A 27694-nucleotide genomic window follows, 5' to 3' on the forward strand; every position below is an offset into this window, starting at 1 on the left:
TGTTCAAGCTATTCTCCTGCCTCAGCCTCCTGAGTAGCTGGGATTATAGATGTGCACCACCACTCCTGGCTAATTTTTGTATTTTTGGTAGAGTTGAAGTTTTGCCATGTTTGCCAGGCTGGTCTTGAAGTCCTGACCTTAAGTAATCTGCCTGCCTGGGCCTCCCAAAGTTCTGGGATTACAGGCATGAGCCACCACGCCCGGCCTGTTGTTACTATTTTAGAGGCAGAGTCTTGTTCTGTTGCCCAACCTGGAGTGCAGTGGTGTAGTCATAGCCCACTGCAGCCTTGACCTCCCGGGCTCAAGCAGTCCTCCCACCTCTGCCTCCCAAGTAGTTGGGACCACAGGCCCATGCTACCCTTCCCAGCTAATTAAAAACAGAATTTTTGGCCAGGCACTGTGGCTCATTCCTGTAATGCCAGCACTTTGGGAGGCCAAGGCGGGCAAATCATGAGGTCAGGAGTTCGAGACCAGCCTGGTCAATATGGTGAAACCCTGTCTCTACTAAAAATACAAAAATTAGCTGGCGTGGTGGTAGATGCCTGTGGTCACAGCTACTCAGGAGGCTGAGGCAGGAGAATCGCTTGAACCCAGGAGGCGGAGGTTGCAGTGAGCCAAGATCATGCCACTGCACTCCAGCCTGGGTAACAGAGGGAAACTCCATCTCCAAAAAAAAAAAAAAAACAACACACAAAAACAGATTTTTTAAAATTTTTTGTAGAGATGAGGCCTCCCTATGTTGCCCAGAGTGGTCTTGAGCTCCTAGGCTCAAGTCATCCTTCCATCTCAGCCTCCCAAATAGCTGTGACCATAGGCACACAATACCACGCCTGGCTAATTAAATAAAATATTTTTGTTTTTAGAGATAGGGTCTTGCTCTGTTGTCCAGGCTAGTGTTGAACTCCTGGCCTCAAGCGAGCCTCGTGAGATCCAGCCTCCCAACGTGCTGTGATTATAGACGTGAACTACCACGCCCAGACATATTGTCTTTCTTATAGCAGTTAGGGTCCTGTCTCAGGGCCAGAGGGGTCACCAGGGAGGAGATATGGAGAAACCTTTCACTCTCATTAAATCAGACACTGCTTTGAAATCGGATGAAAGCCACAGGCTCTCTCTTCAGAAGATGCTTATACCCGCAAGTTGGGCGTATCACTTCGGGGACGTGTGAGCTTCCCAGAGTCGCATCTGTTCACTCCTCCTCCCTGAAAAGGAGAGAGAGGAGAGGACAAGCGTAAGGAAGGAACCTTAGCACTTAAGGGATGGGAAGGAGGAAAGGCCCCAGAGGAACCCTGTGTGACCATCAGGAATAAAGTCCAGGCCTGGTGTCTGAGGCCGTCATTCTAGGTCTCGTCTGCGTATCCCTTGGTCCCCTTCACTGGGCAGGAGTCAGGAGTGTGATGTTTCTGGAGGCCTCTTCCTGCTTCGCAGTTTGTGATTCCCTGGGCCAAGTCCCACACGTTTACAGTGCATGCAGGTCGGTAAGAGGGTAGGGAAGTCACCATTCACTGACCACTTACCTGTCAGTCAGGATTCTTGGCTGTAACTGACAGAAACCCAACCCAGCTGGCTTAAGCAAAAAGGAGAATTTCTGGCTGGGCACGGTGGCTCATGCCTGTAATCCCAGCACTTTGGGAGGCCGAGGCGGGTGGATCACGAGGTCAGGAGATCGAGACTGTCCTGGCTAACACAGTAAAACCCCGTTTTTACTAAAAACACAAAAAATTAGCCGGGCATGGTGGCGGGCGCCTGTAGTCTCAGCTACTTGGGAGGCTGAGGCAGGAGAATGGTGTGAACCCGGGAGGCAGAGCTTGCAGTGAGCTGAGATCGTGGCACTGCACTGCAGCCTGGGTGACAGAGCGAGACTCTGTCTCAAAAAAAAAAAAAAAAGAAGGGGAATTTCCTGGCTCACTTGAGTGAAAACTGTAGGGGCTGTCTTCAGGCTGGGCTGGATCTAGGTGCTCACAAAATGGCATCAGCCATTTCTCACTCAGTTTTTCAGCTGGGTTCACTTCAGTCTCTTGCCTTGTGTAGATGGTCACAGGCAGCTCGTGGATTATCTTCTGCCATAAAATGCCCAGAAAGAAGGGAGTGTCTTTGCCCCAAGAATTGAGAATCAGTCCCTGTACCCCTCCCTGAGCCAGTCACTGAGACTGATGGGCCTGGGCTAAGGCCTCACTTCTGCCAGAACCAGGTACAACTCCACCTAAGTCTCACAGATTGGGAGAGGGAAAGATTGGTTTTCCAGAGGAAAATCAGGCGCTATCACCAGAAGAGAGGCTGGTACTAGACAGACAAAAATGGGAGACTGAGGCAGCCTACTGGGGGCTCAGCAGATTCTTCAGTCCTCCCAGCTCCCTGAGGACGAGATGATGGTTCTTTTTATAGAGGAGGAAACCAAGACTCAGAGAAGTTCAGTCTCCTGTCCAGGGTCACACAGCTAGTCAGTAGTTGATCCACGATTTGAACCCAAGTAAGTGGTAGATGCAGGATTTGAACCCAAGTCTTTCTGACCCTAAAGATCAGAAAGATGATTTGGGTAGGGGTGAGGGAGCTCAGCTTGTTCAGGGCCAGGTGGGCTGGGAGAGTGTCCTTGGGCAGGTGAGGTTGAAGCAGCCACCGGAATAGAAGGCTGGGCTGTGGCCCAGGAGAGTCAGGAGCCATGGAGGTGGTGGAGGGGCTGGGGGTCTAATAATGTCATTGGGGTCTCTATTCCCCTAGGCCGAGCAGCGCCTCCCAGTGGTCGGTACTCACATGTAGCTGCGGTGCTTGGTGGCAGCGTCCTGTTGGTGGCTGGGGGGTACAGCGGCCGGCCCCGTGGGGACTTGATGGCGTACAAGGTGCCCCCCTTTGTGTTCCAGGCACCTGCCCCTGACGTGAGCACTGGGGTGACAGGGAAAGGGTGGCTGGGGGGAGGAGGTAGTGGGGTTTCCACAGGTGAGGGGAAAGGCAGGAGGGGATCCCTGGGAGAAGGAGTGGGGATCCCTAGGGCCATGAGAGAAGGGAAGGAGGTCCCTGGGGCAGAGGAAAGAGGAGCTAGAGGTCCCTGGGCCTGGGGGAGGAATGGATGGGCATGCTGAGCACTCAGGGTCCTCTGGGATAGCTAAAGCGAGCGGGGACTTGGGAGGCCGGCCCAGGTCTGAGAGGCCTCCTCCTCCGTCCCCTTGCCTCCCCCTCTGTCCCCTTGCCTCCCTGCAGTACCACTTGGACTACTGCTCCATGTACACAGACCACAGCGTCTGCTCCCGGGACCCGGAATGCAGTTGGTGCCAAGGAGCCTGCCAAGCTGCACCCCCTCCTGGGACCCCCTTGGGGGCTGTGAGTGACAGCCCTAGACCCTCTGTTCCCTAGCACAGAGACCTGCCCTCAGTGTCTCCCTCTGCCTAACCAGACGGACAAGAACTTTCCCTCAACTGGGAGACTTGTTTTCATGCCGGAGATCCTCCTTCCTGATTCCTGACTGTGGAGCCCTGAACCTTTGCCTATCCCACCCAGCCCGACCCCTTTGAGCCCGTGACCCCATCCCCGCATCCCCCGTCCTCTGGATCTCCCACATTCCAAGTCAACTCCCTGTTCTTCAGTTGTTTGGCTCTTTCCATCGCAGGACCCTATATCCACAGCCCTTCCTTCCCAGATCTCTTGAGCTCCAGTCGACAGTGAGCCCTTTCCCCTCTCCTCCTCGCAGTGTCCAGCCGCCAGCTGCCTGGGCCTGGGCCGCCTCCTGGGTGACTGCCAGGCCTGCCTGGCCTTCAGCAGCCCCACAGCCCCTCCACGGGGACCTGGCACCCTGGGCTGGTGCGTGCACAATGAGAGCTGCCTCCCTAGGCCTGGTGAGTGTCCGCAGCAGTGGGCCGGCGGGAGGGGGCCAGAGCACTCCACACTGACCCACCGGCCCCCACCCCCTGTCCTCTCAGAGCAGGCCCGCTGCCGAGGGGAGCAGATCTCAGGCACTGTGGGCTGGTGGGGGCCTGCGCCTGTCTTCGTCACGTCCCTGGAGGCCTGCGTCACCCAGAGCTTCCTGCCTGGCCTGCACTTGCTCACCTTTCAGCAGCCACCCAATACCTCCCAGCCCGACAAGGTGGGTAGGAGGCGTGGCCCTGGGTGGGGTGTTGATGATCCTGATCCTAGGGTTTGTTTTTTCTCAAATGCATCTTTATCACTCTTATGTTTACTCCAAAACTCTTTACATTCAAGGGTCTTATTTTCCTCATGGACTTTATTTTTTATTTTTTTTGAGAGGGAGTCTTGCTCTGTCACCCAGGCTGAAGTGCGGTGGCGCAGTCTCAGCTCACTGTAACCTCTGCCTCCTGGGTTCAAGCGATTCTCCTGCCTCAGCCTCCTGAGTAGCCGAGATTACAGATGCCCGCCACTGCACCCAGCTAATTTTTGTATTTTAGTAGAAGACGAAGTTTCACCATGTTGGTCAGGCTGGTCTTGAGCTCTTGACCTTAAATGATCTGCCTGCCTTGGCCTCCCAAAACGCTGGGATTACAGGCATGAGCCACTGTGCCTGGCCTCCTTATAGATTTTAAAAAGAATTTTTGCATTGTGGTAAAATACACATAAAATTTTTCATCAGTGACATTTAGCACATTTACAATATTGTGCAACCATCACCACTATCTTGTTACAGAACATTTTCATCACCCCAGAGGACAACCCTGGACTCACTAAGTAGTCACTCTCTATTCCACTCTCCCCCCCGGTCCCTGGCAGCTACTAATCTGTTTTCCATCTCTGGATTTGCCAGTTCTGGACATTTCATGTACATGGAGGCCTGTACTATGTGGCCTTTTGTGTCTGGCTTCTTTCACTCAGCATAATGTTTTCAAGGCTCATTCATTTTATAACTTCATTTGGAAAGGAACTCTATTCCTTTTTATGGTTGAGTAATATTCCATTGTATAGATGTACCACATTTTGTTTATCCATTCGTCAGCTGATGGACGTTTGGGCTGTTTCCATCTTTTGACTATTGTGAATAATGCTGCTATGAGCACTTGTGTACACGTTTTTGTTTGAACATCTGTTTTCAATTCTTGTGGCTGTATACCTAGGAGCAGAATTGCTGGGTTATATGTTAATTCCATATTCATCTTATTGAGGAATGTCCAAACTGTTTTCCACAGTACCTCTTTATTGATTTTTTGTTGTTGTTGTTGAGACAGAGTCTCTCTCTGTCGCCCAGGCTGGAGTGCAGTGGCACGATCTCGGCTCACTGCAACCTCCAGCTCCCGGGTTCAAGTGATTCTCCTGTCTCAGCCTGCTGAGTAGCTGGAACTACAGGCACTTGCCACCACACTCGGCTAATTTTTTGTATTTTTAGTAGAGATGGGGTTTCACCATGTTAGCTAGCATGGTCTCGATCTCCTGACCTCATGATCTGCCTGCCTCAGCCTCCCAAAGTGCTGGGATTACAGGCGTGAGCCACCACGCCCGGCCTCTTTATTGATTTTAAAAATAGCTCATATATTCACATGGTTCAAAAATCACAGTGATATCAAAAGTCGTTGGGGCTGGGCACGGTGGCTCACGCCTGTAATTCCAGCACTTTGGGAGGCCGAGGTGGGCGGATCTCTTGGGGTCAGGAGTTTGAGATCAGCCTGGCCAACATTACGAAATCCCATCTCTACTAAAAATACAAAAATTAGCTGCTCATGGTGATGCGTGCCTGTAGTCCCAGCTACCTGGGAGGCTGAGGGAGGAGTATCTCTTGAGCCTGGGAGGCAGAGGTTACAGTGACCCAAGATCACGCCACTGCATTGCAGCCTGGGTGACAGAGTGAGACTCCATTTTAATTAAAAATAAATAAATAAATAAAAGGCTGGGCACGGTGGCTTACGCCGGTAATCCCAGCACTTTGTGAGGCCAAGGCAGGCGGATTACAAGGTCAGGAGAGCGAGACCATCCTGGCTAACACAGTGAAGCCCTGTCTCTAATAAAAATACAAAAAAATTAGCTGGGTGTGGTGGTGAGCACCTGTAGTCCCAGCTACTCAGGAGTCTGAGGCAGGAGAATGGCGTGAACCCGAGAGGTGGAGCTTGCAGTCAGCTGAGATCATGCCACTGCACTCCAGCCTGGGTGACAGAGAGAGACTCTGTCTCAAAAAAAAAAAAAAAAAAGAAAAAGAAAAAGAAAAAAAAGTCACTAAATGAACAGTCTCTCTCATTTACCCCACTCCCTACCCCTTAAGTGGTCCAAAATTATCTAGCTCCAGCATGGCTGCAACTTAAGGCCACCATACCTCCCTGGAAGATCCATTTGGGTTTCTTTGATCTTATTCCAGAATTTACCTATTCAGGTGCAAGTAAGCATGACATCATATCATTTTTCTTTCTCACAAAAGTAATGTACTATGAACATTATACGACTGCTTCCTTTTTTTCTTCCTGGCAAGCTTCCCATAACAGAACTTAAGAAACACTCTCATTCTTTTTTTTTTTTTTTTTTGAGATGGAGTCTCTCTCTATCGCCCAGGCTGGAGTGCAGTGGCAAGCGATTTCAGCTCACTGCAACCCTGCCTCCCGGGCTTAAGTGATCTTCCCACCTTAGCCTCCCAAGTAGCTGGGATTACAAACATGCACCACCATGCCTGGCTGTTTTTTGTATATTTTTGTTTGTTTTGAGACGGAGTTTTGCTCTTGTTGCACAGGCTGGAGTGCAATGGCACAATCTCGGCTCACTGCAACCTCTGCCTCCCGGGTTTGAACGATTCTCCTGCCTCAGGCTCCCAAGTAGCTGGGATTACAAGTGCACGCTACCACTCCCTGCTAATTTTTTGTATTTAGTAGAGATGGGGTTTCACCATGTTGGTCAGGCTGGTCTTGAACTCCTGACCTCAAGTGACCTGCCCACCTCGGCCTCCCAAAGTGCCGGCCGTGCCCAGCCTTCATTCTTCTTTTTTTTTTTTAAGTTGTATAATATTCCATTTACATTTGTAGTTTATTTAAATAGCCTCCCACTGGTGAACACTTGGACTGTTCCACTCTTCTGCTATTACAAAATCACACACCTGGAAAATAAATCTTGCACTTTGTCTGCCACTTTGAATATTAGATCTGGGCTTTGAAGTGCTTAGCTGGAAAGGTGAGGAGTTGGATAAGAAGACACTGAAGTGTCCAGTCCTGGAGTTTTAATGTGAGATGGAAATGGCGAGAGGCCAGGGGTAAAGGTGGGCTCTGGGACCCTGTCGTCTATTGTCTGAATTTAGGTCTTGCCTCTTTTCCCAGAGTGACCTTTGAGAAGCCACCTAACCCCTGTCCCTCTGCCTCAGTCTCTCATTTGGTAAAATGGGGAAGAAGGTTGGGTTGACCAGTCTTTTCTGGCTCTGATGTGGCCTGTGAGTCCAGAAAGGGACTCACACATACACCCATCCCTGGTGGCACAGGTCTCAATTGTCCGCAGCACGACCATCACCCTGACACCCAGCGCAGAGACAGATGTGTCCCTGGTCTACCGTGGCTTCATCTACCCAATGCTGCCTGGAGGGCCAGGTGGACCAGGGGCTGAGGATGTGGCCGTGTGGACGCGGGCCCAGCGCCTACACGTCCTGGCCCGGATGGCCCGTGGCCCTGACACAGAGAACATGGTGAGGCCGCCTGGGACATTCATGGGGTGTTTATGGTAAATATGGGAGTTAGGGGTGTGGTATAGGGCATCTGTGGTGATTTGAAGGTTCTGGGGAAGGGCTGGGGAGAAATTAGAGGCAGGAGATGGATTTTTTGTGTGTGTGTGAGACAGAGTCTCACTCTGTTGTCCAGGCTGGAGTGCAGTGGCGCGATCTCAGCTCACTGCTACCTTCACCTCCCAGGTTCAAGCAATTCTCCTGCCTCAGCCTCCCGAGTAGCTGGGATTACAGATGTGCATCAGCACTCCTGGCTAATTTTTTTGCATTTTAAGTAAAGATGGGTTTTCACCATGTTGGCCAGGCTGGTTTGGAACTCCTGACCTCAGATGATCCGCCACCTTGGCCTCCCAAAGTGCTGGGATTACAGGCGTAAGCCACTGCGCCTGGCTGGGAATGGATCTTTAGTAGAGGAGGGAGGGTGCTGAGGTTTTCAATTGTGAGCAGAATTTGAGGGAAACTTTGAAGCAGGTGAGGAAGGTCTGAGTCAGACTTGAAAGGCCCCTGAAGGCTGGGCATGGAGGTGTACACCTGTAATCCCAGCCCTTTGGGAGGTAGGGGCAGGTGGATTGCCTGAACCCAGAAGTTTGGGACTAGCCTGGGAAACGTGGTGAGACATCATCTCTCCAAAAAATACAAAAATTAGCTGGCCATGGTAGCATGCACCTGTAGTCCCAGCTATTTGGGAGGCTGAGGTGGGAGGATCACTTGAACCTGGGAAGTTGAGGCTGCAGTGAGCCATGATCGCATCACTGCACTTCAGCCTGGGTGATGGAATGAGACCCTGTCTCAAGAAAAAAAAAAAAAAAAAAAAAAGCCCCTGAGGAGGAGGGTCCCTGGGGGTCTCACCTCTGAGGTTCTCAGGATCTAAGGAGCTCTGAGGCCCTCTTCTTAGGAGGGGGTGGGGTACAGTGTGGGTTTGGAGGTATCAGGGGTCTGAGGAAGGAATGAGAAGGGTTCTGAGGCCCCTGCCTCTCACTCACACCTACCCCAGGAGGAGGTGGGGCGCTGGGTGGCTCATCAGGAGAAGGAGACGCGGCGGCTTCAGCGCCCTGGGTCTGCTCGCCTCTTCCCTCTGCCTGGGCGGGACCACAAGTATGCAGTAGAGATCCAGGGCCAGCTCAACGGCTCGGCAGGCCCTGGGCATAGCGAGCTAACTTTGCTGTGGGATCGGACTGGTGTGCCAGGAGGCAGCGTGAGTACCCAGGACCTACCTCCAACCCTAGCCGCAGGCCCCAGCCTCAGATCACCTGGGCTTTCTGAACCCCAGGCCACAAACTCTGAAATCCCTAGATTCTGGCCTCGGACTCCTTAACTCTTGGCCTCTGAACTCTGGACCTCCTCTTGAACCCTGTGGCCCCTGACGTCTGCCTATAGACCCTAACCTGATCCCATATTTTGACCCCCATCTTCTGACTCCTCACCCTTGACCCTGCTGACCCTGACCTCTGCCCTCCATACTTTGACCTATAATAATCTCCAGATTCCTCCAGACCTTGGACCTCTTTACTGATTTCCTAAATCCTGACTTCCTATGTGCCTGAGTTCTCAACCTGGGCTCCAAACCCTTACTTCCAGTTAGCGCCAGACTCTGACCCCTGCCCCAGACCTTGACTGCTGCCTTCCTGTGACCCCTTCCCCAGGAGATCTCCTTCTTCTTCCTGGAGCCCTACCGCTCGTCGTCCTGCACCTCCTATTCTTCCTGCCTGGGCTGCTTGGCAGACCAGGGCTGTGGCTGGTGCCTGACCAGTGCCACCTGCCACCTGCGCCAGGGCGGAGCCCATTGCGGGGATGACGGGGCTGGTGGGTCCCTGCTGGTGCTGGTGCCTACCCTCTGCCCACTCTGCGAGGAGCATCGGGACTGCCACGCCTGCACCCAGGTGCCTGTGGGGCCACCAGGGGAGGTCACAAGGTGGAGGGAGCCAGAGCAGGCAATGGGCAGCCAAGGGAATCCCTGGTGGGGGGTGTGTGGGGGAAACAGCAAGGGCTTTTGGCCTTGATCTGCAGAGCCTGGTGGGGAGGGTGAGATGGAGCTGGAGAGAGAGGCACCTGGGAGTCCGGACTCTCCCTGTTGTAGGGGCCAGAGAATGCAACTCCATCCTTTTCCACTAGCGGGGAGTTTCTCAGCATAGGCACTGGAGCCCAGGAGTAGGCCTTCAGGCCTGCCACCTCCAAGTGATGTCAGGCAGCCCTCGACACCCTGCTTCCTCTTGTTCCCTGGGAGGGTTTGTTTCCTTGTGAGTGGCAAAGGAGCCGTTAAGGGTCCAGGCTCTAAGTCCCTGCTCTGTCTCAAACAGAGTGAGGCTTCCTATTTCTCTCCCCCCACCCCACCACCATCCAGGAGCTCAACAGAAGTCCCAGAATTGCACTTCTGTGGCTCTGGTTGGGCCTTGTACAGGCTCCTGGGCCAATGACTGGAGTTGTGGGGAGGGAATGTGGCCCCTTGCCCACCTCTGGATCCTGAGGATTGAATAAGCCCCACCCGGACCACACAGAAGGGGTGCTATTGCCCAAAGGAGACAGTGGGTGCTGGGCAGGCCGACCCATGGGTGTCTGTGGTCGAAGGGAGGGGTCCAGAGACGCAGGCAGCTGAGGAGGGAGATGGCCTTACAGGGACAGTCTGCAGGGTGGGGCAGGGGGTGGGATGGGCACTGGGAGCCCAAAGGAAAGGGCTGAGTGGGGTTCTGACTCCTCTGCCCAACTGACCCCCAGGACCCCTTCTGTGAGTGGCATCAGAGCACCAGCCGCAAAGGGGACGCGGCATGCAGCCGGCGGGGCCGGGGTCGGGGTGCCCTGAAGAGTCCAGAGGAGTGTCCTCCGCTCTGCAGCCAGTGAGTCCGGCTGGGTGCAGGGAGTGGGTGGGTGGATGTGCCCGGGGATGTGTGCTGGCTGTGGAGTGACCTGGCCCCCTGCTCCCCGCCCCAGGCGACTGACCTGTGAGGACTGCCTGGCCAACTCTAGCCAGTGCGCCTGGTGCCAGTCCACCCACACCTGCTTCCTGTTTGCCGCCTACTTGGCCCGGTACCCACACGGGGGCTGTCGAGGCTGGGATGACAGGTATGGTCCCTGGGGCAGGGCTAACAGAGGAAGATTCCCCACCGGCAAGGGGCTGGGTCTCTGACCCCCACCCCTGCCATCCTGCAGTGTGCACTCGGAGCCACGGTGCCGGAGCTGTGATGGCTTCCTGACCTGCCATGAGTGTCTGCAGAGCCACGAGTGTGGCTGGTGTGGCAATGAGGACAACCCCACACTGGGACGGTGAGCCCAGGCAGGCGGGTGGGCAGGGTGCCCGGCTGTGTCCTTCCTCCATGACCGGTCATTCTAATGGCCTCTTTGCTTCTCTGCCCTCTTGCCCTGACCCCATCCCATGGCCACCTTCCCTTTTCCGTACTGTTTTCTGTTGTTTATTTTACCCTCCCGCTCTTTTTTCTCCATTTTTCCTCCTTTTCCGGGTCTCTGCGATTCGTTTTCTTTCTCCTTGTCTGTTTCTGTCTCTCCGCTCTCCCTTTCACTGCATCTCCGTCTATGTCTCTCTTCTGTCTTCCAAAATTGTTTTTGTCTGCGACTTCTCCTGGTTTCTCTGTCTCTCTTTCCAAATTTATATTTGCGTCCCTCTCCTTCCAATTGGCCTCCTCTCTCCTTGTCATTGTTTCTATGTATGGCTCCTGTTTCTATGTTGTCCCCTGCTTCTTCACTCTCCCACCCTGCAGGTGCCTACAGGGGGACTTCTCAGGGCCCCTCGGTGGGGGTAACTGCTCCCTGTGGGTGGGGGAGGGCCTGGGGCTTCCCGTGGCCCTCCCTGCCCGCTGGGCATACGCCCGCTGTCCTGACGTGGATGAGTGTCGCCTGGGCCTGGCCCGGTGCCACCCTCGGGCAACCTGCCTGAACACGCCCCTCAGCTACGAGTGTCACTGCCAGCGGGGCTACCAGGGTGATGGCATCTCACACTGCAACCGCACGTGAGTGAGGCGGGGGTTGCTATGGAGATGTTGCCCCAGGCTGGGGCACATGGAGGTGGAGGGAGGAAGCCATCATGGCACTGGGTCCCCTCCTGTGGAACCAGCATCCCCAGTTAGCCAGGGGTTTTTACCTTGCACACTAGGTCCTTGTTAGAGTGACAGGGTCCCCATTGTAACCCTGGTTACCATGGAAATGGGGCACCCATAGGCTGTGGGCCATAGTCTTCAGCGTTGCCATGGAGGCGGAGGAGGACCTAGTTGAAAGAGGTTTTCACAGTGGTGCTATGTGGTTGCTATAGAGACAGGCTTGGTGATGCATGGAGTTACCTTGGAGACAGGGTCACCCACATAGCCCAAAACCATGGAAACAGCCAGTGGCTTTGATGGTGTCATGGTGGGTGGAGGTGATGGGGTGCTTTAGGGGCTCTGGGCCTGCCTGGCGCTTTCCCCACCCCCCAACACGGCCCCTCAGGTGCTTGGAGGACTGTGGCCATGGTGTGTGCAGTGGCCCCCCGGACTTTACCTGCGTGTGTGACCTGGGCTGGACATCAGACCTGCCCCCGCCCACACCCGCCCCGGGTCCGCCAGCCCCCCGCTGCTCCCGGGACTGTGGCTGCAGCTTCCACAGCCACTGCCGCAAGCGGGGCCCTGGCTTCTGCGACGAGTGCCAGGGTAAGCAGCCCTTGTCCTGGGCCCAGCCTGGACCCAGAGAGCCTCCTCCCTTCTTGGGTCTCCAGTTTGCTCTTCTCGGAGGGGGCCTCAGTGTCCTCTCATGCAGCTCTAGGTCCCCTGCCCCATTCCTGTTCCTGACTCAAACAGGTTTCAGTGCCACCCATCGCTCTGGCTGGGCTTCAGTTCCCCCTCCTGGGACTTGCTGTTTCCCCTGATCTGGGCCTTGGTTTCTCACCTTTGAAGCAGCTGGGTGGGGTCAGGGTTTAGCTGAGCCAGTAGGCCTGGGCCTGTTTCCACCTTTGACTTGACTCTGTCCCACCTGCTGGGGCCTCCACAGACTGGACATGGGGAGAGCACTGCGAACGATGCCGGCCCGGCAGCTTCGGCAACGCCACAGGCTCTAGGGGCTGCCGGCCCTGCCAGTGCAACGGGCACGGGGACCCACGCCGTGGCCACTGCGACAACCTCAGTGGGCTCTGCTTCTGCCAGGACCACACCGAGGGTGCCCACTGTCAGCTCTGTTCCCCAGGCTATTATGGGGATCCCCGGTGAGCCAGCGGGCCAGCCAGGGCTGGGTAGGGTGTGCTTGGGGACACAGTGGGGAGGGGCAGGACTGGTCTGACACTGGCTCTTCTCCATCTCCCCAGGGCCGGTGGTTCCTGCTTTCGGGAGTGTGGGGGTCGCGCCCTCCTCACCAACGTGTCCTCAGTGGCACTGGGCTCACGCCGGGTCGGGGGGCTGCTGCCTCCAGGTGGCGGGGCTGCAAGAGCCGGGCCTGGCCTGTCCTACTGTGTGTGGGTTGTCTCGGCCACTGAGGAGCTACAGCCCTGTGCTCCCGGGACCCTCTGTCCCCCACTCACCCTCACCTTCTCCCCCGACAGCAGCACCCCCTGCACGGTGAGCACTGAGGAAACGAGGGTTCAGGCGCATGAGCCAGAACCGTGTCCCCTGACCTAGCCTGCATCCTCAGACCCTGACCCTAGTATTGCTGTTTTTTTTTGTTTGTTTTTTTAATCCTTCAAAACCCAAACTCCTCCTCAGATCCCCAGCACTTTGTTCCTAGGCCCACAGACAGACCCCCCCCATTTCCCAGATAGCTTCCTATTTCCTCAGCTCCCATCTCCAATTCTCCAGATCCTCAATCTCCCCATTCCTAGAGCAGGAATGGTAAATTGTTACACCTTGTACACCAACTCTGATTGATTGGTACTGACTGCCAGGAGCTGCATGTTGAGAAAGGGGCTCAATGCAAGAGTGCCTGATAGATGAGCCGTGTCTACTTTGGACACAGGAAGGGGAGTGGTGGCCTTATGCCATAGTTTGACAGTCTCTCCTGGATGTTCAAACAGCCCATTTCCCAGTCGCAGATTGCCCTCCCCTCTTGAACCCCTCCTCCTCCCAGACCCCAGGGGTCGTTCTCATCCTCATTGTCTCCTAATCCTCGATTCTGCACCCCTCTAGCTGAGCTACGTCCTGGCGTTCGATGGATTCCCACGCTTCCTGGACACTGGTGTTGTCCAGTCGGACCGCAGCCTCATAGCTGCCTTCTGCGGCCAGCGACGGGACAGGCCCCTCACTGTTCAGGCCCTGTCTGGTACGGGGGCTAGGGGAAGTGGGACCTCTTAGTCCTGGGCTATGTATCCCTTGCCCCTGAACTCACCACCTGAAGTGGGCTCAGGACCCAGCTCTGCCGCTGCTTATGGGGTGATGTAGTCCCTCACCATCTCTGGACCTCAGTGTCCTTAGTTGAGAGGAAAATAGGATTGCGCCAGCTGAGCTACGTCTGCAGAGAGAAGGGCTGAATGAGACATGTCTCTGGGGCACATAGAGTGTGGCTGGTGTGAGGACCCCACACCACTCACTCTTTCCAGCTAGGCAGGAGTGTAGTAGCGCAATCTCAGCTCACTGCAACTTCTGCCTCCTGGGCTCCAGCGATTCTCCTGCCTCAGCCTCCCGAGTAGCTGGGATTACAGGCGCATGCCACCATGCCTGGCTAATTTTTGTATTTTTAGTAGAGACGGGGTTCCACCATGTTGGCCAGTCTGGTCTTGAACTCCTGACCTCAAGTGATTCGCCGACCTTGGCCTCCCAAAATGCTGGGATTACAGACATAAGCCGCTGCGCCCGGCGTATATATATATATAACTTTATTGAGGCATATTTTATATATACTAACATATCAAGTAATTCCTGTCACACCTACCCCCAAATCAGTATCTTTTCTAAAGAGATCCAATCTCATGTAAGGGCAGTAGGAGTTGTGGAAGGTTTGGAGCTTGCTGATTACAGGGCCCAATTCACGTTTTGAGGATCGCTGGGCCACCATGAGTGGGGAGTGTAGGCAGCCAGGAGGACCAGTAGGGGGTGGGTGCCGGTGTCCAGGTGGGACAGGACTTGGGCTTGGATAGCAGCTCAGGAGGTAGCTAGCAGTTGGTGAGAGATTTAGGCTTGAAGATCAATCTTGATGGGTTGGCTGAGGGAGGGGGTGCAGAATGGTTCATCCTGGCGATGATTATGAATAATATGGTGCCTTCCTTCATGCCCAGTCACACTGAGTTTTCTCAGCATCTGGGGGTGGAAGGGGCCAGGAGCATGGCTTTGCTACCAGCCTCTGGCCTCTCTCTTCACAGGGCTGCTCGTGCTGCACTGGGAGGCCAATGGCTCCTCATCGTGGGGCTTCAATGCTTCGGTGGGCTCTGCCCGCTGTGGGTCAGGGGGCCCTGGGAGCTGTCCCGTCCCCCAGGAATGTGTGCCCCAGGACGGTGCTGCAGGTGCGGGGCTCTGCCGATGTCCTCAGGGCTGGGCTGGCCCACACTGCCGCATGGCTCTGTGTCCTGAGAACTGCAATGCCCACACTGGGGCAGGAACTTGTAACCAGGTACGGGTGGGAGAGGTCAAGCCTGGTGGGACAGGGCTGGTGATCAGGGCTCCCCTGAGTCCCTTGTCATCCCCCAGAGCCTGGGCGTGTGCATCTGTGCTGAGGGCTTCGGGGGCCCTGACTGCGCCACCAAGCTGGATGGCGGGCAGCTGGTCTGGGAGACCCTCATGGACAGCCGCCTCTCAGCCGTGAGTTGTGGGTACCCGCTGTCTAGGGATGGTTGTCCCCAGGTCGTTCTCCCACCTCCACTCCTGGGATCACCCCTACACCCAGGCCTGGCACTTTGTCCTGACCCTAGCCTGATCCCCGATGTCCGCACCCACCCCTAGGACACTGCCAGCCGCTTCCTGCACCGCCTGGGCCACACCATGGTGGATGGACCCGATGCCACCTTGTGGATGTTTGGGGGCCTGGGCCTGCCCCAGGGGCTGCTGGGAAACCTGTACAGGTGAGGACTGCCCTGGGCAGGTGGGATTCGCAAATAAGAGAAGGTCACCTCGGGATGCTAAGAGTCACCTCAGAGGAGTGCAGAAAAGCCTCTAAGGTAAAGGACAGCCCAAAGGATGCTGGGACACTTGTCACAGGAGGCTCACCCGGGGACACTTGGGGACCAGGGTACTTATTTGGGTGGTGCTACCCCAGGGAATGGTGAGAGGACTGTCATAGGAAGGTCACCCCAGGGGATGCGGGGACATCTGTCAGGCAGGGTCACCTTGAAGGATGCTGGGATGACTGTAATGAGGCTGCTTTTTTGCACCCTGGCCCCAGGTACTCAGTGAGTGAGCGGCGGTGGACACAGATGCTGGCGGGAGCTGAGGACGGGGGCCCAGGCCCATCGCCCCGCTCCTTCCATGCGGCCGCATATGTGCCCGCTGGCCGTGGTGCCATGTATCTGCTGGGGGGACTTACTGCTGGAGGCGTCACCCGTGATTTCTGGGTCCTCAACCTCACCACCCTGCAATGGCGGCAGGAGAAGGTGAGCATCTCTCCCCAGCCCACTCCCCAGCCCTCACACTGGGCCCTGACAGAGACAGCTGTGGTAGCTCCTGCCAGCTCCACCCCCAGAGGAAACAGAAGCCCCAAACTTGAATTTCCTCGGCCATCCTGGGTCACGCTGTTGTCCTGAGCCAGTCCTGGGCTGGGACACAGCTTCACTCCGCAGCAGAGAGAGGCCAGGGGAGCAAGGGCTTCCCAAAGCCATACCAGGCTTGAGCAGGTGGAAATGCCAAGGGGCCCACTGTGCCTCTGCCAGGACCCAGGCTGGTCCGACTGGCCTCGGGGGGGTCATTCCCTCCTTAGTACTTCAGGGAGGACTGTGGGGGGCTGAGGCTCGCTTCTACCCACAAGGTGACCCCTGACCTCTAGCCCCATCGGTGACCTTGCCCCTCCATCCCTCAGGCCCCCCAGACCGTGGAGCTGCCAGCTGTTGCTGGTCACACCCTTACTGCCCGCCGAGGTCTGTCTCTGCTCCTGGTGGGCGGTTACTCCCCGGAAAATGGCTTCAACCAGCAGCTGCTCGAGTACCAGCTGGCAACCGGCACCTGGGTGTCAGGAGCCCAGAGTGGGACACCCCCCACAGGTGGGGCTGGGGACCGGGAGGGGACAGCCCCCGGGGACCTCCCGGACATCCGGGCTTCCTGTGGGCTCTCCATCCATTCCTGTGCTCTGTGGCCACCTGTCTCCCTCTCTTTCCCGTCCCCATGCAGATTCTCAGGGCACCCTCTTGAATGTTCAGATTTTCTGACTGTCCTTCCCAGACTCCACAACTAACTGCCCACTCCCGGCCACATGTGGCCACCGTCCCCTGCCCCCAGGGTCTGAGCTCCCTGCTACTCAGGGGTTCTTCCTCGATCACACCTCCTTTCTTTGATCACTGTCCCCTAGACATTCTGGACGCCCTGTCTCCCTCCTGAGAGCCTGGCAGAACTTACTGCCAGTTGAGGACTCCCTTCTCTTTCCTAGAGTCTCTAATGATTGTCCATTTGAACCCAACTGAGAGGGACAGGTGGAGAGGGGCTCCCAGGCCTCCAGTCTCAGGGCCGGGGAAGGGAGTGGTCACCGAACAGGGGACCGGGAGATCGGCGGGGTCAGTGCTGTTGTCAGCCCCTCCCCCAGCCTGTCACCGTGCCCCTCACCAGGTCTCTATGGTCACTCTGCTGTCTACCACGAGGCCACTGACTCCCTCTACGTGTTTGGGGGGTTCCGATTCCATGTGGAGCTGGCGGCCCCATCCCCCGAGCTCTACTCCCTGCACTGTCCTGACCGCACCTGGAGTCTGCTGGCCCCTTCTCAGGGGGCAAAGGTTAGGAAAAGAGGCTCAGACCCAAGGATGTATGGGACAGGAGGGAGGGGGCCTCTTTCCCAGTGCCCCAGGGACTGGCTCCATCCCAGATTCCTGCTTCCCCTCCTTTCTATGTTCCCTAACTAAGCGACACCCCCACATCTCCCCTGCTTCCATCCCTGATTTGGAGGAGAGAACCCGAGGCCAGGAGGTCAGAGGCATGAGTTCTGCCCAGCTCTGCCCTGAGTCTTGGTGTGGCCCTGGCAGGCCCCTTCCCCATCCTGGGTTTTTCCACTCGTATAAACCAGGACTGAGGCTCCCCGCTCTTTCTGCCTTCACGGCCAAGGAGAATGTGTGTGGGAGGGCAGGGAGCCCCGTCTGCACTGGTTAGAGAGGCTGGCGGTTTCAGTCCACACGTTTCCAAGCCCATCTTGGAGGCAGGGGGCTAGAAGCAAGAGACTCGAGGAGCCTCAACCCCAGGACGCCCCCACTGTCACTAGCGAGATCGTATGAGGAATGTGCGTGGCTCATCTCGGGGTCTGGGCCAAGTTCCTGGGGAGCAGCCTGGGTCATGGGGGTTCTGGGAAGTCAGGAAGGAGATGGCTCTGTGGGCTGCTCTTGCTGGTACAGGAGGTTTCCTGGAGGAAATCTCACCTCACCTGAAGGAGGTGAGATTTGAAGAGGGTTAGGATTGGGTGGGCTGGTAGTGGGGGACAGGTAGGGAAGTACAGGGGTGGCTGGAGGGCTAAGAGGGAGCAGAGGACAGCTCTGACAGGCTGTCCTGTCTCCCCACCCCCTGTCTCCCCAACAGCCCCGCCCCCGGCTTTTCCACGCCTCAGCCCTGTTAGGGGACACCATGGTGGTTCTTGGGGGGCGCTCGGACCCTGACGAGTTCAGCAGCGACGTTCTGCTCTACCAGGTCAACTGCAATGCCTGGCTTCTGCCCGACCTCACCCGTAAGTCCCCATTGTGGCTCCCAGGAGGCTGAGGGACATCCAGGAGGAGCCCCATCCCCATCCTGGGACTCCCACTTCTTAGGAGTCACTGGGCCCCTGCAGACCCACTGGCAGAACTCCCGCCCTTTTGGATTATCTGAACACCAGGACATGCCCTCCTTCCTTTTTTTTTCTTAGAGAAGTTTATTTTTTACTCTGTAAAAGTAACAATGTTCACTGTATATAATTTGTAAAATAGGAAAGAAAAAAAACACCCATAATCCCCCTCTCTAGAGACAACCACTATTAGACATTGGGGTGTTTCCTACCAGTCTTTGCTGTTCATAGGTTAGAAGCATGCCTGTCACTTGCCTTTTTATTTCAATGTTGTGAGTGACTGTTGTGAGTGTGTTTCTGGGTCTGTCTCCTTTTCTTTTTGCTTCTCTCTCTGACCCTTTGTCTCTTTTTCTATTTTTATTAGCAACAGGGTCTAACTGTGTTGCCTAGGCTGGAGTGCAGTGATGCTATCTTGGCTCACTGTAGCCTCTGCCTCCCAGGCTCAAGCAAGCAATCTTCCCTCCTCAGCCTCCCAAGAAGCTGGGACTACAGGCATGCCACCACGCCTGGATAATTTTTTTTTTTTTTTTTTTTTTTTTGTAGAGACAGGGTTTTGCTATGTTGCCCAGGCTGGTCTTGAACTCCTGGGCCCAAGCAGTCCACCTGCCTCAGCCTCCCAAAGTGCTGGGATTTAATTCCCTTTTTCTCTTAATCTGTCTTTTCAGATTCAGTAGACAGAGACTACTTCATGTCTGTGTCTCTCAGTTATTTTTTGAGGATTTAAAAAAATTGAGGTGAAAGTCACATAACATAAAATTAGCCATCTTAAAAATGCATTGGCTGCAGCCTGGGTGACAGAGCAAGACTCTTTCTCAAAAGAAAAAAAATGCATTGGCATTTAGTGCCTTCAGAGAGTTGTCCAGCCGCCACATCTATCTGGTTCCAAAACATTTGTCTCTCTTCTTATTTCCTTCTTTGTGTTCCTTTGTTCTCTGCTTGTGTCTCTCTCCCTCTCTTTTTTTTTTTTTGCTTGCTGTCTATCCTCATGTGTTTCCTCTCTGCTTCTGCTTTTTTTTTTTTGGAGACATGGTGTTGTTCTGTTGCCCAGGCTGGAGTGCAGTGGTGCAATCTCAGCTCACTGCAGCCTCAACCTCCTGGGCTCAAGTGATCCTCCTAATTTAGCTTCCCAAGTAGCTGGGGCCACAGGTGCGCACCACCATGCCCAGCTAATTTTTTATTGTTTGTAGAGACGGGGTCCTTCTACGTTGCCCAGGCTGGTCTTGAACTCCTGGGCTCAAGCAGTCTTCCTGCCTCAGCCTCCCAAAGTGTTGGGATCACAGGTGTGAGCCACCGCCCTTGGCCTTGTTTCTGCTGTCCTTTGACCCTGTGTTTCTCCTCTTTCCCTGCATCCTTCTCTGACTGGCATCATGGTATGGGTCTCTTCCTGGAGTCTCCTGCTCTCTATCTGTCTGAATACGCCATCTTTCCTCAGGCCCGGCCTCTGTGGGGCCCCCAATGGAGGAGTCTGTGGCCCATGCTGTGGCAGCAGTCGGGAGCCGCCTGTATATCTCTGGGGGTTTCGGGGGAGTGGCCCTGGGCCGCCTGCTGGCACTGACCCTGCCCCCTGACCCCTGCCGCCTGCTGTCCTCACCTGAAGCTTGTAACCAGTCTGGGGCCTGCACCTGGTGCCATGGGGCCTGCTTGTCCGGGGATCAGGCCCACAGGTAACCATGGCGACCATGACAGGCGGTGGGGAGTGGAGCCCTCTAATGGGGTTCCTGTGCTAGGCCGCACCAGGACGGAGGCCTCAGGAGTATACCGTCTGGTTCAGGAAAGGGGTGAATCACCGCAGGCAGGGTGGCCGGGGGAGCTCTGAGTGGGGATCCCTGCCTGGGACTGGGGTCTCATGCAAGAATGCTTGCTGGAGGAGCTGGGTCTGAACTGGGCCCTAAAAGAACGGTAGAGTGGGGACCATCAGTGATTCAGAAGTGAGGCTGAGGCCGGAAGCTGGAGGGGATCAGCTCAGAAAGGGCTTCCCATGCCTGGCAGAGGCACTGGCTCTGTCCAGCTCCACAGATCCCTCAGCTGCGCTTCCGGGAATGCAGACATCCTGGACACTGAAAGTGTTTTCTTAGGCTTAGCACAGACTCACTTCGCTGCCCAGTCACCCTCACTGATATGAGGCTATTAGTTGGCCTTATTTGCCCGAAGGGTGTGTTGTCAGTTACTACAGGAATGTTAATGGTCTGATTTCGGGGCGCTCCTTCCCCCAGACCCCACTGGAGGTATTGTGTAACAGTGGGTACACCCACTGCTTTTCTAAAATCCAGAACAGTCTGAAACGTGTGTACCTCTTGGGATTTGGGGTAAGGGATTGTGGAGCCCTCCTGTGCAGGACAGGGAGCCATGGAAGGCCTGAGCAGAACAGGGCAGGGACGGGCCTGGGCAGTGAGATCCCTGGCGCTGTTGTGAGGGGTAGAGTGACGAGAGGCTGCAGGTGGGGACCAAGTTGGGCAAGGGGCTGCAGGGGTGGGGAGGAGGGGACGGTCAGAGAGAAATCCAGGAGGCAGAAGGCTTCGGTGGCTGCATGGGCATGAGGACCCGGGGTGTGGTCCAGCGTCTCCAGCCTGGGTGACAGGTGGATGTGGGACCATCTATTACCAAATGGTGGTGGGGACAGCCAGGCTCAGGAGGCCTGTGCTATGTCCAGCTTGGGATGCAGGGTTGGGGGCCTGCAGGACAGTGTCTGGGAGGCAGAAGGAGGGGGTCTGGATCGGTGTGAATGAGCCAGGCCTCATGTCCTTTAGGCTGGGCTGCGGGGGCTCCCCCTGCTCCCCAATGCCTCGCTCCCCGGAGGAATGTCGACGTCTCCGGACCTGCAGTGAGTGCCTGGCCCGCCATCCTCGGACCCTGCAACCTGGAGATGGAGAGGTGAGTGGTGGGGAAGGCAGGGATGAGAAGCAGCAGGTGTAGGGCAGGGAGGTCCTGGTCTCCACTCTGGTCAGCTGTCCCACCCACCCCAGGGTCTCAGGAACCACCGAGTTCTCAGCTGGTTCAGGAGGGGTGCTGAGGGTTCCATCTAGCCTGTCTTCCCTCACCAGGCATCCACCCCCCGCTGTAAGTGGTGTACCAACTGCCCCGAAGGTGCTTGCATTGGACGCAATGGGTCTTGCACCTCTGAGAATGACTGTCGGATCAACCAGCGAGAGGTCTTCTGGGCAGGGAACTGCTCCGAGGCTGCGTGCGGGGCTGCTGACTGCGAGCAGTGCACGCGGGAGGGCAAGTGCATGTGGACGCGGCAGTTCAAGAGGACAGGTGAGCAGTGGGCCTAGTTCCTGAGAGGGGAGTCTTGGGGCCTGGACTCCTGGGTCTGAGGGAGGAGGGGCTGGGGGCCTGGTCTCCTGGGTTTGAGGGAGGAGGGGCTGGGGGCCTGGACTCCTGGGTCTGAGGGAGGAGGGGATGGGGGCCTGGACTCCTGGGTCTGAGGGAGGAGGGGATGGGGGCCTGGACTCCTGGGTCTGAGGGAGGAGGGGATGGGGGCCTGGACTCCTGGGTCTGAGGGAGAAGGGGCTGGGCCCCTGATCTCCTGGGTCTGAGGGAGGATGGACTGGGGCCTGGACTCCTGGGTCTGAGGGAGGAGGGGCTGGGGGCCTGGACTCCTGGGTCTGAGGGAGGAGGGACTGGGCCTTGATTCCTGGATCTGAGGGAGGAGGGGCTGGGCACCTGATCTCTTGGGTCTGAGGGAGGAGGGGCTGGGGCTGGATTCCTGGGTTTAAGGGAGGAGGGGCTGGATTCCTGGGTTTAAGGGAGGAGGGGCTGGGCCTGAGCTCCTGGGTCTGAGGGAGGAGGGGCTGGGCTTGCGATCTCCTGGGTCTGAGGTTCTAATCCCCGTGCCCCACCCCCAGGGGAAACCCGCCGCATCCTCTCCGTGCAGCCCACCTATGACTGGACGTGCTTCAGCCACTCTCTGCTGAATGTGTCCCCCATGCCGGTGGAATCATCACCCCCACTGCCCTGCCCCACCCCTTGTCACCTCCTACCCAACTGTACCTCCTGCCTGGACTCTAAGGGAGCAGATGGGGGCTGGCAGCACTGTGTCTGGAGCAGCAGCCTGCAGCAGGTACTGCACCTGGCCAGGACCGTGCCAGGCAAGGGCCCGGGCAGGTCTCCCTCCTCTCTGCCCTGGCAGGGACCTTTCTTCCACCATCTCCTCCACCCTCCTCCTTCCATCTCCCTGGCTCTAGCCGCAGTCATGCTTCCTTCTCGTGCCACCATCTCTTTCCTCCCTTGTTGCCTCATGAGGGTCCCTGTTGTGTCCTCCAGCCATGCTTCTGTGTGTGCCACTTTCTCAACCCCCGGCCTCTGCCTCTCCAACTCTTGTCCATGGTATCATGGTCTCCTCATACTTTCCATGACTTTAAAAAATTTTTAATTTAATTTTTTGTTTTTAATTTTGTCGATATAATTCATAGGTTCACATCCATGACTCTTAATGCTTCTTCCTTCAACCTCCCAAACCTTTTCTGCTTCCCTCCTCTCTCTCTTTCTCTCTCTACTTATGGAACTTTTGGTTGTAAGAAACAGACACTCCCTCGAGCTGGTTTTCTTATAAGGAAGTGTGGGTATTTGATGGACTCTGAGAGCAGGAAGTGTTTCTGCTCTGTCGCTCTCAGGCCACATGACCCGTAATCTCAGCTGTTCTCCGCACTTCTCCATTGTCGGGTTTCTGTCGGTCTGATAGTCAACACACATGGCCTCAGATGGCAGCCTTGACCCCCAGTCTAGATGCCTTCTAATTCCAGAGACCACGTTCATCTCTGTGTTTGTCGGTTAGCTCACATTCTCGAGGAGAAACTCTGACTTAGTGCACGAGCTACATGTCCAGCCTTGGTGTAGTGGGATGTGGCCAGGGAGGGCTAGGAGCACGTGGTTCAAACGTGGCACGTCAGATCTAGGCCTCTTCTAGGCTGTGGGGTGGAGAGATGATTCCTGAAGGTGGGTGTGGCCTAGGCAGGCATGTGTGTACCCGTGACAGTCCACCCCTTGGAGTGCCTGGCACATGCTCTCTTGTTTCCAGAAACTCCATTCCAAAGATGCTTCCACCTGACATGATTAAACTGTTGCGGTGGCAAAGGCATTCGCACCCCACCCCACTGCCCCCCCGTGGGAGATAAGACACATTCACCTCCCACTGTCACGTGTGGAAGCAATGTCACTCAGCCAGAGCCCACTCCTCATTCATACCTCGATTATGCAAGACCCAATTGAGGCAAAACTACTCACCATCCGACAACCCATGAACTAAGTGATCCGTCCAGCCACCACCCAGACACTAGTAGACAACAGTGCAGGGATGTGGGACACTTGCCATTTTGAGAGGTGGACTAAAGAAACCAACAGCACTTCGTGGAAATTCGAGACCAGGAGGGCAGGGTGTGGAGGACCAAGAATCCCACAGACCTTGGCATCCAGTGCCAGGAGCCCTGCCTGGGAGTGGTACATTAGCTCTCACCCGGAGGTAGTTTGCCTTGCGATCAAAAGCTCAGGCTGTGAAGTCAGTGGGATCTGGGTTTGACTCCAACTTGGCCACTTCCTGGCTGTTTGACTTTGGATGAGTGACTTCCCCTCTCCAAGACCTCAGGGAGAGTTTGCTAAAATGGGAATCATTTCACTAGATCCTGTCCCCTAGGGAGGTTGTACCAGTTAAATGGGGGAGAATTTGCTTAGAGCATAGAGCAATGCCTGCCATTCAGGAAGCACTAAAAAATGGCTAATGTTCGTGATCATTGTTACTGTAATGAGCAGTGGTGAGAGGGCCAATCTGGCTGACCCAAGTCCTGCCACTGGGAGGATTCCCAGTCTCCACTGTATGGGACACACCAAGAGGGTGGCTGCGGGAGTTCCCCATGGGGGCTGTCAATGTGGCCAGAAGGGCAGAAGCCCCTGTGATTTTGGTCTGTGGTAAGCAGAGGCCTCTCGTCTCCAAGCCTGGGGTCCTAATGGTAGTATGGGTTCTCCCCAGATATTATTGAAATTTCCATCATTTATCTTTGTAGGAGCTCCAGGGAGCAGAAGGCATACCCACAGTCCTGTAGGCATGCGCTCTTCCCCCAGCCTCTCGGTGCCTGCCAAGTTCTCACACGCTGAAGAGCTGGGGCGGCTAAGGAGATGGGGGAGTGGCCAGGAGGGTGGCAAGGGGAAGAGGTGGGGCCAGTGAATTGGAGAGCACAGCCTGTCCCCAGGGGCCAGACGAGCACAGTGTTGATGGTGTATGTGAATGTGAGAGGGGACTTTTACCAGACTTTCTATGAAACCTCCTAGCTTTAAAGTGATGGCTTAGCTGGGTGGGGTGGCTCAGGCCTGTAATCCCAACACTTCAAGAAGCTGAGACAGATTGATTACTTGAGGCCAGGAGTTCGAGACCTGCCTGGGCAACATAGCAAGACCCTCATCTCTACAAAAAAAAAATTAGCCAGGCATAATGGTGTGTGTCTGTAGTCCCACCTACTTGGGAGGCTGAGGTGGGAGGATCACTTGTGCCTGGGAGGTTGAGACTGCAGTGAGCCATTATTACAGCACTGCACTCCAGCATGGGTGACAGAGCGAGATCCCATCTCTAAAAAAAAAAAAAAAATTAGGCCAGGTGCAGTGGCTCACACCTGTAATCCCAGCACTTTGGGAGGCTGAGGTGGGTGGATCGTGAGGTCAGGAGTTCAAGACCAGCTTGACCAATATGGTGAAACCCTGTCTCTACTAAAAATACAAAAATTAACCAGGCATGGTGGCAGGTGCCTGTAATCCCAGCTACTCGGGAGGCTGAGGCAGGAGAGTCGCTTGAACCTGGGTGGCAGAGGTTGCAGTGAACTGAGATCGCACCACTGTACTCCAGCCTGGGTGACAGAGTGAGACTCCGTCTAAAAAAAAAAAAAAAAAAGAAGGGTTGGCTTAGATTCCACCGCACAAATCAAACATAATAGGCGTGCAGGTGATACCTGTTATGATTTGGCTCAAGGGCTGCCTGATTCTAACCATCCGGCATTGTTCTTTTTTTCTTTTTTTGAAACAGAGTCTCGCTCTGTCGCCCAGGCTGTAGTGCAGTGGCATGATCTCGGCTCACTGCAGTCTCCACCTCCCAGGTTCAAGTGATTATCCTGCTTCAGCCTCCCAAGCATCTGGGACTATAGGTGCACGCCACCACACCTGGCTAATTTTTGTATCTTTAGTAGAGACTGGGTGTCACCATATTGGCCAGGCTGGTCTCGAACTCCTGACTTTGTGATCCACCTGCCTTGGCCTCCCAAAGTGCTGGGATTACAGGCATGAGCCACCACGCCTGGCCCAGCATTGTTCTTTTTAATGGCTTTGGCCTGTGAGTCTGGGGCAGGCAGCGGAGACACTCCTTCTCTGGTCTGCCTCCTTCCTCTCATCCTCCCTCCCTCTCTTCAGCGAATTTATCATTGAGCACCTTCTTTCTGCTGGGTGCTTTGCTAGACAGGGTGGAGTGTCAGCAGATGAGCTAGAGTCCTGCTCTCAGAACTTATGTTCATACACCTTTTCCATGAACTCAGGAAATGCAGTGTATGGTGTTGGGCATCTTTACATTTGGTCACTAGGGAGATCACAGCAGAAAGTGCTGTCCAGGACTGAGGATTCAGGGTTCTCTACCCCTCCCAGATTGTCCCACCATCTGCCAACAAGTGCCCTAAATTTAGATCTGGAAGCCCAGCCCAGCAGAGAATTTGCCTCTGGCAGTTCAGCAAGTCTCAGTGATTTGCAGGCCCCTCAGTGGGCTCAGAGCTCCAGCCACAGCAGTCAGGGTTTTCTATTTCAGGATTCCATGGTTGCTTTGCCTTTTCCTAAGTGCTTTCAGGCAGCCGGCCCAAATTAACCTCTTTCCTCTTATTCTTCACTTATGGCCCAAGCAATAAATAAAATGCCTTATACACTGAGGTAAGTTCCCAAGAGCCTGAATCTCATTGTGCACATTTTTGGGGTCCTGACATACAAATATGGCTTGTGAGTTGCTACCCAGCCCCTAACCAAGGACTCTTCAGGTTCTCAGTGTGGGGTGAGAGAAGCCTTTTTGCCTCAGCAGCCACATTTTTTCTTTTTCTTGTCTTTTCTTTCTTTCTTTTTTTTTTTTTTTTTGAGATGGAGTCTCGCTCTGTCATCCAGGCTGGAGTGCAGTGGCGTGATCTCCGCTCACTGCAAGCTCCGCCTCCTGGGTTCACGCCATTCTCCTGCCTCAGCCTCCTGCGTAGCTGGGACTACAGGCGCCCGCCACCATGCCTGGCTAATTTTTTCTATTTTTAGTAGAGACGGGGTTTCACCATGTTAGCCAGGATGGTGTTGGTCTCCTGACCTCGTGATCCGCCCGCCTCGGCCTCCCAAAGTGCTGGGATTACATTTTTCTAAGAAACTGTGGTTTGCAACCCCACTCCTGATACTCTTTTCTGTCTCCTTCTGGGATCATTGCCATTGTTCCTTTACCTGGAAGAAACAGAAGCGCCCTTAGTGAGGAGGGGAACTCCCTCCACCAATGCAATAGTACCTGTTGGAACCCAGGATAGAAAGTACAGCAGGGCCTCACAAGGAACTGGAGACAGACTGGAAAGCTGCCTTTCTATCTGTCTTTAGGGCACGTGGTTCTCATCTCTGTCTCTTTCTACAGCCTGCTCTTTTCCTGCCTGTCTGCGTCCTCTTTATTTGATCATCATTTGCTTATCTAAACAATCCCTTCAACCCAAGTCTACGCGATCTTCCAGTTTATTTTCTTTTTTTGAGACAGAGTCTTACTCTGTTGTCCAGGCTGGAGTGCAGTGGTGCAGTCATGACTCATTGCAGCCTCAAACTCCCGGGCTCAAAAAATCCTACCTCAGCCCCCCAGGTAGCTGGGTCTACAGATGTGTGCCACCACGCCCAGCTAATTTTTTATATTTTGTAGAGATGGTGTCTCACTGTGCTGCCCAGGCTGGTCTGGAACTCTTGGGCTCAAGTGATCCTCCCACTGTAGCCTCCCAAAGTATTGGGATTACAGGTGTGAGCCACTGCGGCCAGGCAACCTTCCAGTTTCAAGATCCTCCCCAGCCTGACTTCCCGCCTTGGTGTGTAGTTACAAACGCTTGAGAGGGAAAACGTGATGACCCCAGCTAGTGTCCACTTTGCTCTACCTGTGGCCAGGGAGGGGTGAGACCTCAAAGAGGGTGTGATCTGGGAAGATACCCAGAATGTGTTTGTTTAAGCTTATTTCCCCATCTCTCTCTTCCCTGCATCCCCATCCCCTCCCCCGCA

The 27694-nt window shown here is 55.2% G+C and overlaps 1 protein-coding gene across 5 annotated transcripts in view; it reads left to right on the plus strand.

Annotated features, from left to right (window-relative positions):
- The window catches only part of MEGF8 (multiple EGF like domains 8), a 53157-nt gene that overhangs the window by 15204 nt on the left and 10259 nt on the right, over window positions 1-27694 (plus strand). For 3 of the 5 annotated variants that reach the window (XM_055369518.2, XM_055369519.2, XM_055369517.2), the window contains 26 exons: window positions 2719-2873; window positions 3196-3315; window positions 3683-3827; window positions 3912-4075; window positions 7385-7585; window positions 8616-8816; window positions 9265-9501; window positions 10334-10452; window positions 10547-10678; window positions 10766-10879; window positions 11332-11580; window positions 12053-12252; window positions 12590-12800; window positions 12900-13149; window positions 13714-13846; window positions 14883-15130; window positions 15208-15318; window positions 15460-15578; window positions 15899-16106; window positions 16529-16709; window positions 17269-17432; window positions 18223-18367; window positions 19896-20127; window positions 21211-21334; window positions 21505-21718; window positions 22309-22523. In XM_055369518.2, coding sequence (XP_055225493.1) covers window positions 2719-2873; window positions 3196-3315; window positions 3683-3827; window positions 3912-4075; window positions 7385-7585; window positions 8616-8816; window positions 9265-9501; window positions 10334-10452; window positions 10547-10678; window positions 10766-10879; window positions 11332-11580; window positions 12053-12252; window positions 12590-12800; window positions 12900-13149; window positions 13714-13846; window positions 14883-15130; window positions 15208-15318; window positions 15460-15578; window positions 15899-16106; window positions 16529-16709; window positions 17269-17432; window positions 18223-18367; window positions 19896-20127; window positions 21211-21334; window positions 21505-21718; window positions 22309-22523 — 4592 coding nt within the window. Of the gene's footprint in view, window positions 1-2718; window positions 2874-3195; window positions 3316-3682; window positions 3828-3911; window positions 4076-7384; window positions 7586-8615; window positions 8817-9264; window positions 9502-10333; window positions 10453-10546; window positions 10679-10765; window positions 10880-11331; window positions 11581-12052; window positions 12253-12589; window positions 12801-12899; window positions 13150-13713; window positions 13847-14882; window positions 15131-15207; window positions 15319-15459; window positions 15579-15898; window positions 16107-16528; window positions 16710-17268; window positions 17433-17911; window positions 18080-18222; window positions 18368-19895; window positions 20128-21210; window positions 21335-21504; window positions 21719-22308; window positions 22524-27694 lie in introns of all 5 variants that reach the window. The other 2 variants (XM_055369520.2, XM_063701387.1) reach the window with 2 other exon arrangements.

This window comes from Gorilla gorilla, chromosome 20, assembly GCF_029281585.2.
Source record: "Gorilla gorilla gorilla isolate KB3781 chromosome 20, NHGRI_mGorGor1-v2.1_pri, whole genome shotgun sequence".
Classification (NCBI taxonomy): Eukaryota; Metazoa; Chordata; class Mammalia; order Primates; family Hominidae; genus Gorilla; species Gorilla gorilla.